Source organism: Elephantulus edwardii, unplaced genomic scaffold, assembly GCF_000299155.1.
Source record: "Elephantulus edwardii isolate Elephantulus edwardi_28Jun2011 unplaced genomic scaffold, EleEdw1.0 scaffold00041, whole genome shotgun sequence".
NCBI classification, from domain to species: domain Eukaryota; kingdom Metazoa; phylum Chordata; class Mammalia; order Macroscelidea; family Macroscelididae; genus Elephantulus; species Elephantulus edwardii.
Genome location: NW_006399791.1, coordinates 7,735,933 through 7,749,659, shown reverse-complemented (window position 1 = coordinate 7,749,659; position 13,727 = coordinate 7,735,933). Strand labels below are relative to the sequence as shown.

Below are 13,727 nucleotides of genomic sequence, written 5' to 3'. Positions count from 1 at the left end.
AATAAAATATAATTATAGAAAAAAAAAGATTAAATGGGCAACATCACAACAGAACCAACTAAAATAAAAAGGCTAACAATGGAATATTATGAAAAACTATACTTAAACAACTAAGAAAACCTAGAGGAAATAAACAAATACTTAAAAATTCACAAGCTACCTATGCTGATATAAACGGAAACTGAATACCTGAACAGACCCATTACAAAAGAAGAAATTGAATGGTAATAAAACAACTTTCAGCCAAAAAAAGCCCTGGACCATATGGTTTTACAAGTGAATTTTATCAAACATTCAGAGAAGAACAGTCACAAATTCTACATAAACTATTTCAGAAAATAGAAAAAGATGGAATATTTCCAGACTCATTCTAAGAAGCAAATATATCTTTGATACCATAGCCAGGTAAATACACAACCAAAATAGAAAACTACAGGCCAATATCTCTCATGAACATAGATGCAAAAATCCTAAATAAAATCCTGGCCAATAAAATCCAATGATACCTCAAAAAAATAATTCACCATGACCAAGTGGGATTTACCACAGGTATGCAAGGATGGGTCAACATAAGAAAGAAAAAAAAAATCAATGTAATTCATCATATTAACAAAGCAAAGAACAAGAACTACACGATCCTATCATTGATACAAAAAACGCTTTTGACAAAATCTAACACCCTTTTTTGATTAAAACACTCAACAAAACTGGAATAGAGGGGAATTTTCTCAGCATAGTAAAAAGTATATATGCAAACCCAAGAGTCAGTATTGTTCTCAATGGAGAGAGACTAAAGGCACTCCATTTGAGAACAGGAATTAGGCAAGGATGCCCACTATCACCTCTCCTACTCAATATTGTATTGGAAGTCTTAGTGATAGGAATAAGACAAAAGAAGGAAATAAGAGGTATCCAAATTGACAAAGAGGAGGTAAAATTATCTTAATATGTAGATGATATGATAGTATACTTAGAAAACCCTAAAGACTAAGCAAGAAAACTACTGGACATAGTTGACAATTCAGCAAAGTGGCAGGATACAAGATCAACATACAAAAATCAACTGGATTCCTCTACAGTGACAAAGATAATAAAGAACTGGAGCACAGAAGAATAATACCCTTCACAATAACGAATCACAAGATTAAATACTGGGGAGTAAATCTAACCAGAAGCACAAAGGATCTATTCAAAGAAAATTACAAAACACTAGTACAAGAAACAAAAAGAGACCTGGAGAATTGGAAGAATATTCCTTGCTCATGGATAGGAAGACTCAATATTGTGAAAATGACAATGCTACCAAAGGCAATTTACACATTCAATGCAATCCCAATACCAATTCCATTCTTCAACAAGATGGAAAAGGCAATCTCCAATTTCATTTGGAATGGAAAGAGGCCCTGAATAAGCAAAGCATAAGGAAAGAGGCATCTCACTCCCTGATTTCAAATCCTACTACAAAGCCATGGTGGTCAAGAGAGCATGACTGGTACAATGAAAGACACATAGATCAATGGAACAGAATTTAGAACCCAGAAATGAGCCCATCTACCTATGGTCAACTGATTTTTTGAAAAAGAGATGAAATCAGTCAAGTGGGGAAATGACAGCCTTTTTAACAAATGATGCTGGCAAAATTGGAAAACTATTTGCAGAAAACTCAAGCAAGATCCGTATCTCACTCCATACACAAAAACCAACTCAAAGTGAATCAAGGACCTAGGACTAAAACCAAGGACTATAAACATCATTAGAGAAAAGCTTGGGGGAACTCTAGAAGTCCTAATCCACAACATGAACAATGTTCCAAGCATCCTGAAAAACCCACAACCAGGAGAGGATAAAATAGAGGAATGAGACCTTCTAAGAATAAAATCCCTATACACAACCAAAAACTTCTCCAACAGGGTAAAAAGGGAAGCCACACACTGGGAAAAAATATTTGGCAGTGACATGTCTGATAAGGGAATTATAGCTAGAATTTATAGAATACTCAAGTGCCACAACAAGATAAAGGTAAACAACCCAATTGCAATATGGTCACAGGATATGAATAGACACTTCACCAAAGAAGACATTTAGATGGCAAACACATGAAGAAGTGTTCAAAATCCCTAGCTTTGAGAGAGATGCAAATCAAAACAACTATGAGATATCATCTCACCCCAGTAAGAATAGCAAAATTCAACAAAGTAACAAACAACAAATGCTGGGGTGGTTGTGGAGAAACTGGAATCCTTATTCACTGTTGGTGGGAGTGTGAAATGGTGCAACTATTATGGAAAGCAGTACGGCACTTTCTCAAAAAGTTGCAAATAGAAATACCATTTGACCCAGTAATTCCACTACTGGGAATATACCCCAAAGAAATCAGAAATGCCATGCAAGCAGGTATATGTACACCCATGTTTATTGCTGCTTTGTTCACTACAGCGAAGTGTTGGAAACAACCCAAGTGCCCATTAACAAACAAATGGATAGAGAAACTATGGTACATTCACACAATGGAATACTATGATGCATTGAAAAATAAGGTACTCATGAAATATTATACAAAATGGGTGACCCTGGAGGACATTATGCTGAGTGAAATATCTCTGTAATAAAAAGACAAATACTGCATGGTGCTAATGTTGTAAAACGGGACTGACATCAGTATTGGGGAGAACCTAAGAAAAGAGGGGATAAATAATGTATACTGCATTCAAACAGGTAAGGGAGAGAACTGTTCAAAGAAATACTTGATTAAGTATTATTTTCATGACAAGATTCCAGAAAAAGTAACACACAGTGAAGCAGACTGTGGATTTGGGGTAGGGGGATTGTATAACAATGAAAGAAATTTTTTTTTTCTTTTCCAAGAGAAAAGTGAACTAGGGAGAGGAGTGGGCAGGGAAGAAAATGTGCAACAATGAATGAAAGGGGAGGGGGGGAACTAAATGGAAGAATATGCTGTAAAAATAAATAAATAAATACATAAATAAATATTGCATTAAAAAATGTAGCTTCTAGTCAGTGTGTCAGGGGTGGAAAAATGAGCCTTGATGACACAAGGGATTAAGTGCTGGGCTACTATGCAGGAGGCCAGCAGCCTAGACGCATGGATCAGAGCGCTCCTTGGAGGAAAAAGACAGGGCAGCAGCTTCCATGAAAGATATACAGCCTTAAAAACCCTTAGTGGGGCACTCTCTACTCTGACTCACAAAGTCACTGAGTCACAGACTCAACAGTAAGTTTGGGTGTTGAAAGGCCAGTTCTTAGTAGGAAGCTGAACTGGAATGAACTAGTTTGAAGCCCAGTAAGGGATCACACCTAAAGCTTAAAAAATCCTTCAGGTGGGATTTGCCAAAAAGTTTGTAAATGAAAGCAAATTTAAGACCTTTCTATGCATATCACTGAATTTGTTTGAACTACAGCTGTTATGTGCCACTGAGTGGGAAGTGACTCATACCTAACCTTTCAGAGGGTTTTTCAGACTGTAAGGTAGGTGGGGAGACTGTCTATCCTTTCTCACAGAGCAGCTCACTTCTAGTGGATTCAAACTGCATGTCTTTGGGATTGCAGTAGATTCTTACCAGTAGGCCACTAGAGCTCGTAGTTGTTTAAAAAATAGGGAAACTGGCTGATTCGTTAGTTATCAGAAACTACAGGAAATTAAAAGACAAACTGCATTGGGAAATATGCTGTCAGGGGCATCTCCAGAGTACTGAAGAGGAACAATGTCAGTCTGGAGACTAAGGTATGCCAGATCCAAGCCATGATTGTTGCAATTACATGCTACATATCAGAAAGTTTGATGACAGAATGAGAATTGATGCCTTTGAGCTGTGGTGCTGGAGAATAGTGAATATACCAGGTATTGCTAGAAGAACAAACGGGTTCATACTGGAAAGGGTAAAACCAGGCTGCTCCTTGGAGGCAAAGATTCTGTAGCTCCATCTGGCATACTTTGGGCATGCTTGCAAAGAGGGACCAGTACTTGAAGATGGACATCATGCTTGGTTGAGTGGAGGAACAGTACAAGAGAGGAAGACCCTCAATGAAATGGATTGACTCAGTGACTGGGATAATAGGGGTAGGTGTGTCAGAGACAATGAAGTTGACTTAGGATAGAGCAGGATTCAGAGCTGTTGTATAAGGTCGCTATGAGCTGCAGGTAACTTGACAGCCTACAACAACAACTACTAGCATTAAAGCAATTGAAGTTGGTATACAACCTCCCAATGCTGAATTTGACTGCTTTAAAACAAACAAAACAACAGGGAAAGTGCTATTGTGTAAAAATCCTTTTTATAACTTTGACTCAACAAGAATGTATAATGGCCCTTCATATTTCATGATAGAATAAAATTTTGTTAATCAATGGTCACTTTAAGTTCATATTATTCAGTCGCTATTTTCCTAGTTTCCAACTGAAGCACAGGTGCTAGGATACTCTATAAAGGATTAACTCTGTACTCTGAAGTACAAAATAAGCTAAGCATCAGCATTTCTTTCAAACTGGCAACATCTTTTGAATGAAAGCCTTTTATCTGACTGCAGGGAGTAGCGGCAGCAATCTGTGGAAAAGTAGTATGCCATGGTGGGCTCCCTAACTTCTAACTCAGCAAAACAGGAAATTACCATATGCTTTTATTCCTTACCTATTTAATAGTCACTCACACATTTCAGTATGCTGCAAGTTAATTCTCACTTAGAGCACATTTGGTTCTTATAAAAATCATATGATCTGCAAAGAAGATATACAAACGGTATTGACTTAAAAAAGTGCTCAACATCCTTAGTCACTGCGGTCAGTTGATGTCAAGCTGATTCTGACTCATGGCAAGAATCTAGGTTAAATTACTTCAATGGGCTTTCAAGTTGTAAAAGCAAAATTATCAAGTCTGACTTGAGTCTCTCAACTCAAAATGCAACCCAATCCCATCAAGTCAGAACCAACTCATAGCTGGCCCCCCAGCAGGCTTTCAGAGGCTATAAATCACACAGGAAGAAATTGCTCATCTTTTTCCTGTTGGACAACTGGTGGATTTAAACCACCTGACTCTGGGTTGGTAGTACAACTCCTTACCCACTAGGCCACCAGAGCTCCCTAAAGAATCTGCTCCATTATTCTGTACCAGAGTCAGAATCCACCCATAGCTGACCTTCTAGCAGGTTTTCAGAGACAGTGATTTGCACAAAAGGAGACTACCCATCTTTCTCCCCTGGAGCAGCTGATAGATTTGACCACATGCCCCTGGGTTGGCAGTGTAACTCCTGACCACTAAGCCCCAGCACACCCTTAAGGAGGCTCTAGGTGAATTAAAATCACCAGCTTTTTTTGCTAGTAGTCCACACACAGCTGTCTACAGTATCTAGGACTCCCTTGTAGCACTGTTGTGTTCCCTGTTGGGTTGCTGTGCACTCACAGCAGCCTTACATGACAGGTGGCACTGTCAGTTTCTTCAGGTATGACCTCTTTGGGAAATGATATCTAGGTGTTTACTTCAGGAAAGCGGTGGATGGGCTCACTGACCTTTCTGTTAGCATCAGAATGCTTAACCATTACATCACTAGGGCTCCTTCTTTTGTATTTCTTTTGTGTGATTTGAGTGAAACCTTAACAAATCATACTGGTTTTTCCATTCAATCATTCACACATTTTTATAACATTAATTACATTACCATTTCAGACAAGGGTCTCATAACAAATGTTTACAGAATACTCCTGGGCTTCCAGAATAAAAAGACTGATAACCCAATTACAAAATGGGCACAAGACATGGAAAGGTGTTTCACAGAGGAAGACATTCAGATGGCCAACAGACACATGAAGTAATGCTCAAAACTACTAGCAATAAGACAGATGATTTTGATTAAGAAATCAAAACCACAATGAAATATTATCTCACCCCCAGCAGCAGTGGCAAAGTTTAGCAGGCCAGCAAGTAATAAATGTTGGAGAGGATATGGAGAGGTGGGAATTCTCATACACTGCTGGTGGGATTATAAAATGATCAACCACTCTGGAAGGCAGTTTGGTGTTTCTGCAAAAAGTTGAACACAGAAACTCCACATGACCCAGCTATTCCACCACTAGGATTATACCCCAAGGAAATTAGAACTGAGACACAAATGAATATTTATGCATCAGTGTTCATATTAGCGTTATTCACCATTGCAAGAACATGCAAACAGCCTGAATGGATTAAGAAATTGTGGCACATTCACATGATGGAATATTATGTAGATCTCAGGAACAACAATTCTGAAAAATTACAACATAACTTGGGAGAGACTGGAGCACGATGCTGAGTGAACTCAGTCTCAGAAGGACAAATACTTCACAAGACCATTATTGTAAAAATAGAAGGACAGCTAGTAAAATATATATGGGGACTCAAGGGTGGATGGGGTGAGAGCGGAGGGGTGAGGATGGGTAGGGGTGAAACTACAGGGATGCACAGTTTAGAGGGAGGGGGAAGAAAATGACAACGATATGGATGAAAAGACAGGGTAATGATAGGCAAGGGTTAACGGGAATTAATTTTATCAAATATAATGCAGGAGAATGATTGTATGAAACACAATATGAAGTATAAAAAAAAGCTTTGATTAAAAAACCCCAAAACATTAATTACAAAGTCTGATCAATCTCTTATTGCAAATTGCCTTTTACCCAAATCAGTAGTAGAGTTGTGCTGCCTACTCAAAGGTTGGAGGTTCAAATCCACCAACTGTTTCATGAAAGAAAGACAGGTAATTTGCCCAAGTGATTTACTGCCTCTGAAAACCCACTGGAGGGTCAGCGATGAGTTGGTTCTGCCTTGATGGTTTTCCCCACTTATCAATCCCCTAATTTTCACTTTCCTCTCCTCCCTTTCCATCCCTGGTAACTATCAATTATTTCATATACCTATTTCTTTCAAAAAAACCTGACTGCTGACTCTGTTGCATTGTCAAGGCTATAAATCCCACAGGAGGCTATCCGTCCTTCTCTCTCAGAGGTGCTTGAGGTGCCAGAGAGGTGCAGTCTCAGGGTTAGCAGTTCAATGCCCCACAGACCACACCACCAAACCTCTGTCAAGGCATGTTACAGGCAGATAGCCAGAAAGGCTATGTTAAATCAAAGCCTCCAGTACTGTACAAAGTTTGTCTTCTTAGCTCCAGTATAGGGAGCTCTGGTGGTGTAGTCTCTAAGGAATCACACTAAAGACCGTGCCTTTCTGGCAATTAGAATCCACCAAGAGCTCTAAGAGAGGAAGATGGGCGATCTGCTCTCCTGCTATCTACAGCCTCAAATATCTGCCAGAGGGTCAGCTATGAGTTAGTTCCTGTTCTACAGAAAGGAGGTTTTGTTTTACTGGGGTTTTTTGGAGATATTTACAGCCTCTGTACTAAGCATCAACACTTTTTTCAAACTGGCAATATCTTTTGAACAAAACCTTTTATCTGACTACAGGGAGAAATGGCAGCAATCAGTGGGAAAATGGTATGTAATGTTGGGCTCCCTAACTTCTAACAGCAAAATAGGAAACCATCATATGTTGATATGTTGGGGGTGGGGGTTAACAGTGGTCTTACATAATAATTGCCCTTTTGTGACAGACTTAGACTACTCAGCATGATTTTTCTCTAGCTATTATGCAGTGTTTTGTAAATTCTTTATCATTCTTCAGTGTTGTGTAATATTTCATTGTGTGAATGTACCAGAGTTTCTCTAATCATTCTTCCACTAGTAGACACTGAGGTTGTTTCTATCTCTGCAACTGTAAATAATGCTGAAATAAACATGAGCGTACACTTAATAGTTTATGTTGCAGTTATATCCTTAAGATATATACCTAGTAGTGAGATTGCCGGATCAAATGATATTAAAAATAAAAGACCAAGGTTTACACACAGATAGAAACACCTGTGGAGGGGTGACAGGGATGGGAGAGGGAGGAAATCGAGATTAGTGAATGAGTGGGTAGGGTGATGGAGGACAAAGGACAGAGTGAGGATTCAAAAAGGTATTGTAAATAATGACACTGTAAAATTATAATTAGTGTTACAAAACAAAGCAGATACGAGCAAATAAATGGAAACCAATTAAAAAGAAATAAAAAACAAAACTGTATTTCCATTTTCAACGTTTTAAGTAAACCCGACTGCTTTCCATACTGACTACTGTTATTTTACATTTCCATTAGCAGTGTAAGAGTTCCAATTTCTCCACTCTCTCATCATTTTTGGCTTGCTCTTAATTAACTTTGCTATTGTTGCTAGAATGTTCTTGTCGTTGTGCTGCCAACGCAAAGGTGGGAGGGGGGCCATTGAATCTACCAATTTTTCTGCAGCAGAAAGACAGGGAACCTCCCATGTAATCTACAGCTTCTGAAAACCCGTCGGTTGGCTAAAAACCAACTATGAGTTGGTTCCAATTTGAAGGCACATAACAATAGTAAATACACCAGTGGCTGCAGGAGAAAGGTAATTTCCTCCCATGTAATCTGAAGCCTTGGAAACTCAATGGAGGGTCAGTTATGAGTCAGCTTATGATCTCAAGCATTTCTTCATGTGTTTATTGGTTATCAGAATGTCTTCTTTGGTATCTTTTCAGATCTTCTGCTGAGATCTTTTGTCATTAGTGAAACATGTAGGCAAATGACATCCATCAGGTTAACGTTAATAAAGTGTGGGTGAGGGTGTGAATACACTGAGACCCTTATGAGAGTAGAAAATGCTGCAGCCACTTTGTAAAGCAATTTTGCAGCACTTTAAAAAGTTAAACAATGGGTTACCATATGACCTAGCAATTCTACTCCGAGGTATATAACCAAAACTGAACCTGTCATCAAGTCAATTCCAACTCATAGCAACCTATTTGCAGACTTGTGCAGCTCCTGGGTAGAAATGCCCAGGAAGTTTCCAACACAATTATCTTTACAAAATGTCACATTGCTCTCCCAAGGAGTGGCTGGTGAATTTGAACCATCAACCTTTTAGGTAATAGCTGAGTATTTATCCACTACCCTATCAGGACTTTTTCCTAGGTATATCAAAACAAAATTCAGAGTGGTTGTACCATTGTACAAACCCACCAACAATGCAAAAGAGTTCCTATCTCAACACATTCTCCCCAATATTTATTACTTGCTGTCCAGTTAAACTTTGCCACTGTTCCTGCAGTGAGACAGTATCTCATTGTGCTTTTGATTTGCATCTCTCTTACTGCCAGTGATTTGGCGCAGTTCTTCATATGTCTGTTGGCCATTGGAATATCTTCCTCTGCAAAAATTCTTTCCATGTCTTTTGCCCATTTTGTAATTGGGTTATCAGCCTTTTCTTGTGGAGGCCCAGGAATATTCTATAAACTTTCATTTTGAGACTCTTGCCTGAGATGGTATTGCCAAATATTTGTTCCTAGTCAGTAGGCTTTTTTTCATCCTGTTGGAAAAAGGGTTTTTATGAACACAGGGATTTAATCTTTAGAAGGCCCTATTCATTAATTTTATCCTCTTCATACTGTATTTTTCTGGCTGTATTTGGCAGTCCTCAACAACTCTGGAAGGCAGTTTGGCACTTCCTCAAAAAGCTGAACATAGAAATTCCATGACACGCTATTCATTACTTGGAATATACCCTAAGAAAATGAGAACAGAGGCTCAAATGGAAATTTGTACACCAGTTTTCATAGCAGCATCACTGCAAGAACATGGAAACAGCCCAGATGTCCAACCACAAATGAAGGGTTTGAGAAGCTGTGAAATACTACGCAGAACGTAAGAGCAATCATTTTGTAAATTACTACTTAACTTGAGAGGGACTGGAGAGCATTATGCTGAGTGAACTAACTCAGTCCCACAAGGACAAATACTGTATAAAACCATTATGTAGAATGAGTATGAGGATCCAAGGCAGCAGGGAGGGTGAAAACAGAGAGGTAAGGATTGGGGGGGGGGGGGGTGTTAAACAAAGGGCCGCCAAATTCGGGGGGGGGGGGGGGGGAGGGGGGAGGAGAGTGGGGGGGGGGGGCTGTTAATCATAGGGCTGCACAATTCGATGGGTTGGTGGGGTGAAGGAAATGGGAAGGATCTTTTGTGAAAATAACATATTCAAACTTTGTATATAAATCAAAGTAAGGGAGCTCTGGTGGCCTAGTGGCAAGAAGCTGCACTGCAATCCCAGAGGTGTGTTGTTTGAATCCACCAGATGCTCTGCTGGAGAAGGAGTGACAATCCCCTTCTGTACCAATCAGAATCAATTTCATGGTACACACACACACACACACACACACACACACAAATCAGAGTAATATAAAAAATTGTTTAAAATGAGAAAAAAAAACAACAAAATTCAAATTCATTGTTGTCAAGTCAGACTAAATCATAGCTGGCCCTCCTGAAGGTTTTGAAGACTGTAAGTCATACATACAGAGGAGACTACCTACCTTTCTCCTGTGTCACTGTAGATCTCAACCAAAAGAGACACTGCCTTTGTCAGAGGTATACAGCCAAGAGAAATGAAAACATACTCTAACACAAAACTTAAGCATAGCGGCATCAATCAAAAACTGGCAGATGAGTGGATATGCAAAATGTGGTCTAGCCATATAGCAGAATATTATTTTAAAAAAGGAAGCTGATACATGCGACATGACTGAACCTTAAAATTATTAAGTAGAAATAAACCACTAAGTGAAAGGAAACAGTCATAAAAGGCCACATGTTGTATGATTCCATTTAAGTGAAATGTCCAGAAAAGGAAGCACATGGAGACTGCAAGATTTAATGGTTAATAGGGCCTGGAAAGGGAAGCATGGAGTGATGACCTTTTTGATTTGTGTGAGAAAAATGTTCTATAATTGATTGCGATGGTTGCTGCACAACTCTGTATATGTATTTTTTAAAAACCACACATAATTGTACACTTTAAATAGCTGAATGTATAATGTGACATGTTTTAATAAAATTTTTATGAAAAAAACCGCACAAATGTACATACATACAGATGCAACAATGTTCCTATAATAAAACGTATTTTACTAAAATACATTTTAATGAAATGTCTTCTTTAATGAGATTCTAGTAAAAACTCCTATGAACAAGGTAAAAATTGTCCTATCTCCATTTGATAAGAGTAAATAAAATCTGAAAGAGGTTTAACTTGTCAACAGACCTCTTTATTTACACCAGGCCTCTGACCTTAGGTAACATTCTGAAACCTAGCCCCTAAAGGGGGAGGGAGGGGAAGGAATGGAGTGGGAGTGGCAAATAATCATATTTGCGGTTTTCCCGAGAAACGTTTTGGAAAATTCATATAATAATTTATACAAATTATTTATATTATCATTTATTGAGCCGTCACGCGGCAATCCTTGAAATTTTTTATCATTTTCCCATGTCTTGTCTTTGTTGTTGTTGTTACGTGCCGTGGAGTCGTTTCCGACTCATAGCGACCCTATGCACAACAGCCCTAAACCCTGCTCTATCCTGCGCCAACCGCACCGCCTCTGACACACCCATCCCGATTACCCCAGTCACTGAATCAATCCATCTCATAGAGGGTCTTACCCTCCTGCGCTGTCCCTCCACCCTCCCAAGCATGATGTCCCTCTCCAAGGACCCGTCCCTCCTGGCAACATGTCCAAAGTATGTCAGACAAAGCCCCAGAATCCTTGCCTCCAAGGAGTAGCTTGGTTAATCCTCTCCATGTTGAATCTGTTTGTTTTCCTGGCAGTCCAGGGTACATTCAGTACCCTTCTCCAGCACCACAGCTCAAAAGCATCCACTCTCCTTCTGTCCTCCCTAGTCATTGTCCAACTCTCTGATGCATAACAAGCGATTGCAAAGACCATGGCCTGTATCAGGCGCACCTTAGTCTCCAGAGAGACACTGTTGCTCCTGAGTACCTTTGAGAGGTCCCTAACAGCAGACTTTCCCATTGCGATACGCTTTTTGATTTCCTGACTGCTGGTACCAAGAGTGTTGACTGTGGAGCCGAGCAAACTGAAGCTGTGAACACTCTCAATCTCTTCGTCATCCATCCTGACGCTGCTAATTGGTCTAGTGGCGAGAATCTTTGTCTTCTTGACATTGAGCCTTAGTCCATACTGAGGGCTGCAGTCCTTGACCCTTCGCAGCAAGTGCATGAGGTCCTCCTCAGTTTCAGCAAGCAGGGTTGTGTCATCTGCATAACGCAGATTGTTAACAGATCTTCCACCAATCCTGATGCCACAATTCTCCTCATAGAGCCCAGCTTCTCGGATAATCTGCTCTGCATACATGTTGAAAAGGTATGGAGACAGGATGCATCCCTGGCGTACACCCTTCCCAATTTTGAACCATGCAGTGTTGCCCTGCTCTGTTCTGACTACTGCCTCTTGATCCAAGTACAGGTTTCGCATTAGCACAATTAAATGTTCTGGGACTCCCATTCTTCTCAGAGTCAGCCACAGTTTGTTATGATCCACACAGTCAAATGCCTTTGCATAATCAAGGAAACACAGACAGACATTCTTCTGCTATTCTCTGCTTTCAGCCAAGATCCATCTAACATCAGCAACAATATCCCTAGTACCACGACCCCTTCTAAACCCAGCCTGGACTTCCGGCTTTAACTTACTGTCCTCAATTCTACAGAATGAAGGGAAGGAATCCAGTCCCCTAGGGCGGCCCAAACACTAAGGCAAAGAGATTGCAAGAACTTAACGTTCCCAGACCCTCTGGCTAAAGCAAAAGCGTCAAGAAGCTAAGTGTTTCTTCCTCCTAGAAAAACTGTTCACAACAACAAAATGAAAGGGACTTCATTCCCAGTGAGACACACCGCCAACTGTGACTATTATACCTGGCGTCGAGACCTCAGGGGAAAGTCATAGAAATGTCGGGACCCAAGGGGACACCGGACGGAGCAGGGGCAGCGGGGCAAAGGGGAAAGGTCCGGTACCGCCGTGTGTCCAGGAAGGAGGTAAGGGATTTGAAGGGTCAGGCACCGAGCCGGAGGGAAAGGGGGCGGGGGCCCTGAAGGGGCGCGCACCGCAAAGCGGCGCCGCACTCACAAAACGCTGGTAGAAGCGGACTAGCCGCGGCTTCCCGTGGTTGTTGAAAACCAGAATGGCCTGAATCATCTTCCCGGGACACGCTTCACTCAGCACCAGTTGCTCCCAGAAAACAGCTCTTCCGCCCCAACACGGTCACTTCCGGTCTGTGCACAGCAGAGAGCGGCGCCCGGAAACTCGGCCCCAGCGTCTACGGTCCCGAGCGCCCGAGGGTCCGACCGGCGAAGGAAGGTGCTAAAACAGCCACTCTTACTCATACCTTGCTCTGTGCCCCTCGTCCACACCGATCGCTTTCCCGGGATCTTGAGCCCTACAAGAAGACGAGCACGTAGGAAAAGCAGATCCAGAAACGAAATTCCGATTCCGAAGAACTGATGAAACCTTGTAACTTGTTCGCCTAAACGTAAGAGACCTTGAAGGGCTTGCTGCAGGAGATGAAGGACTGTAGTCTTCAGTACGGTTTAAATCTCAACATCAAGAAAACAAACATCCTCACCACCAGGCAGCATCAAGATAGATGGAGAAAAGACTGAAGTTGTTAACGCTTTCATCTTGCTCGGATCCACAATCAACACCGTTGGCACCAGGAGTCAGGAATTCAAAAGACAAGTTGCTTTGGGAAAAATCTCTGTCAAAGACCTCTCCAGAGTGCTAAAGAACAATGACGTCAGTCTAAAAATTAAAGTGTGTCTGATCCAGG

The 13,727-nt window shown here is 40.8% G+C and overlaps 1 protein-coding gene across 1 annotated transcript in view; it reads right to left on the bottom strand.

The window, feature by feature from the left end:
* The window catches only part of AP3S2 (adaptor-related protein complex 3, sigma 2 subunit), an 83,208-nt gene extending 70,061 nt beyond the window's left edge, over window positions 1–13,147 (bottom strand). The window contains exon 1 of the mRNA XM_006885169.1: window positions 13,028–13,147. Within this exon, the coding sequence (XP_006885231.1) occupies window positions 13,028–13,096 (69 nt within the window). The 5' untranslated portion in view covers window positions 13,097–13,147. The remainder of the gene's footprint in view (window positions 1–13,027) is intronic.
* Window positions 13,148–13,727: the final 580 nt, after the last annotated feature.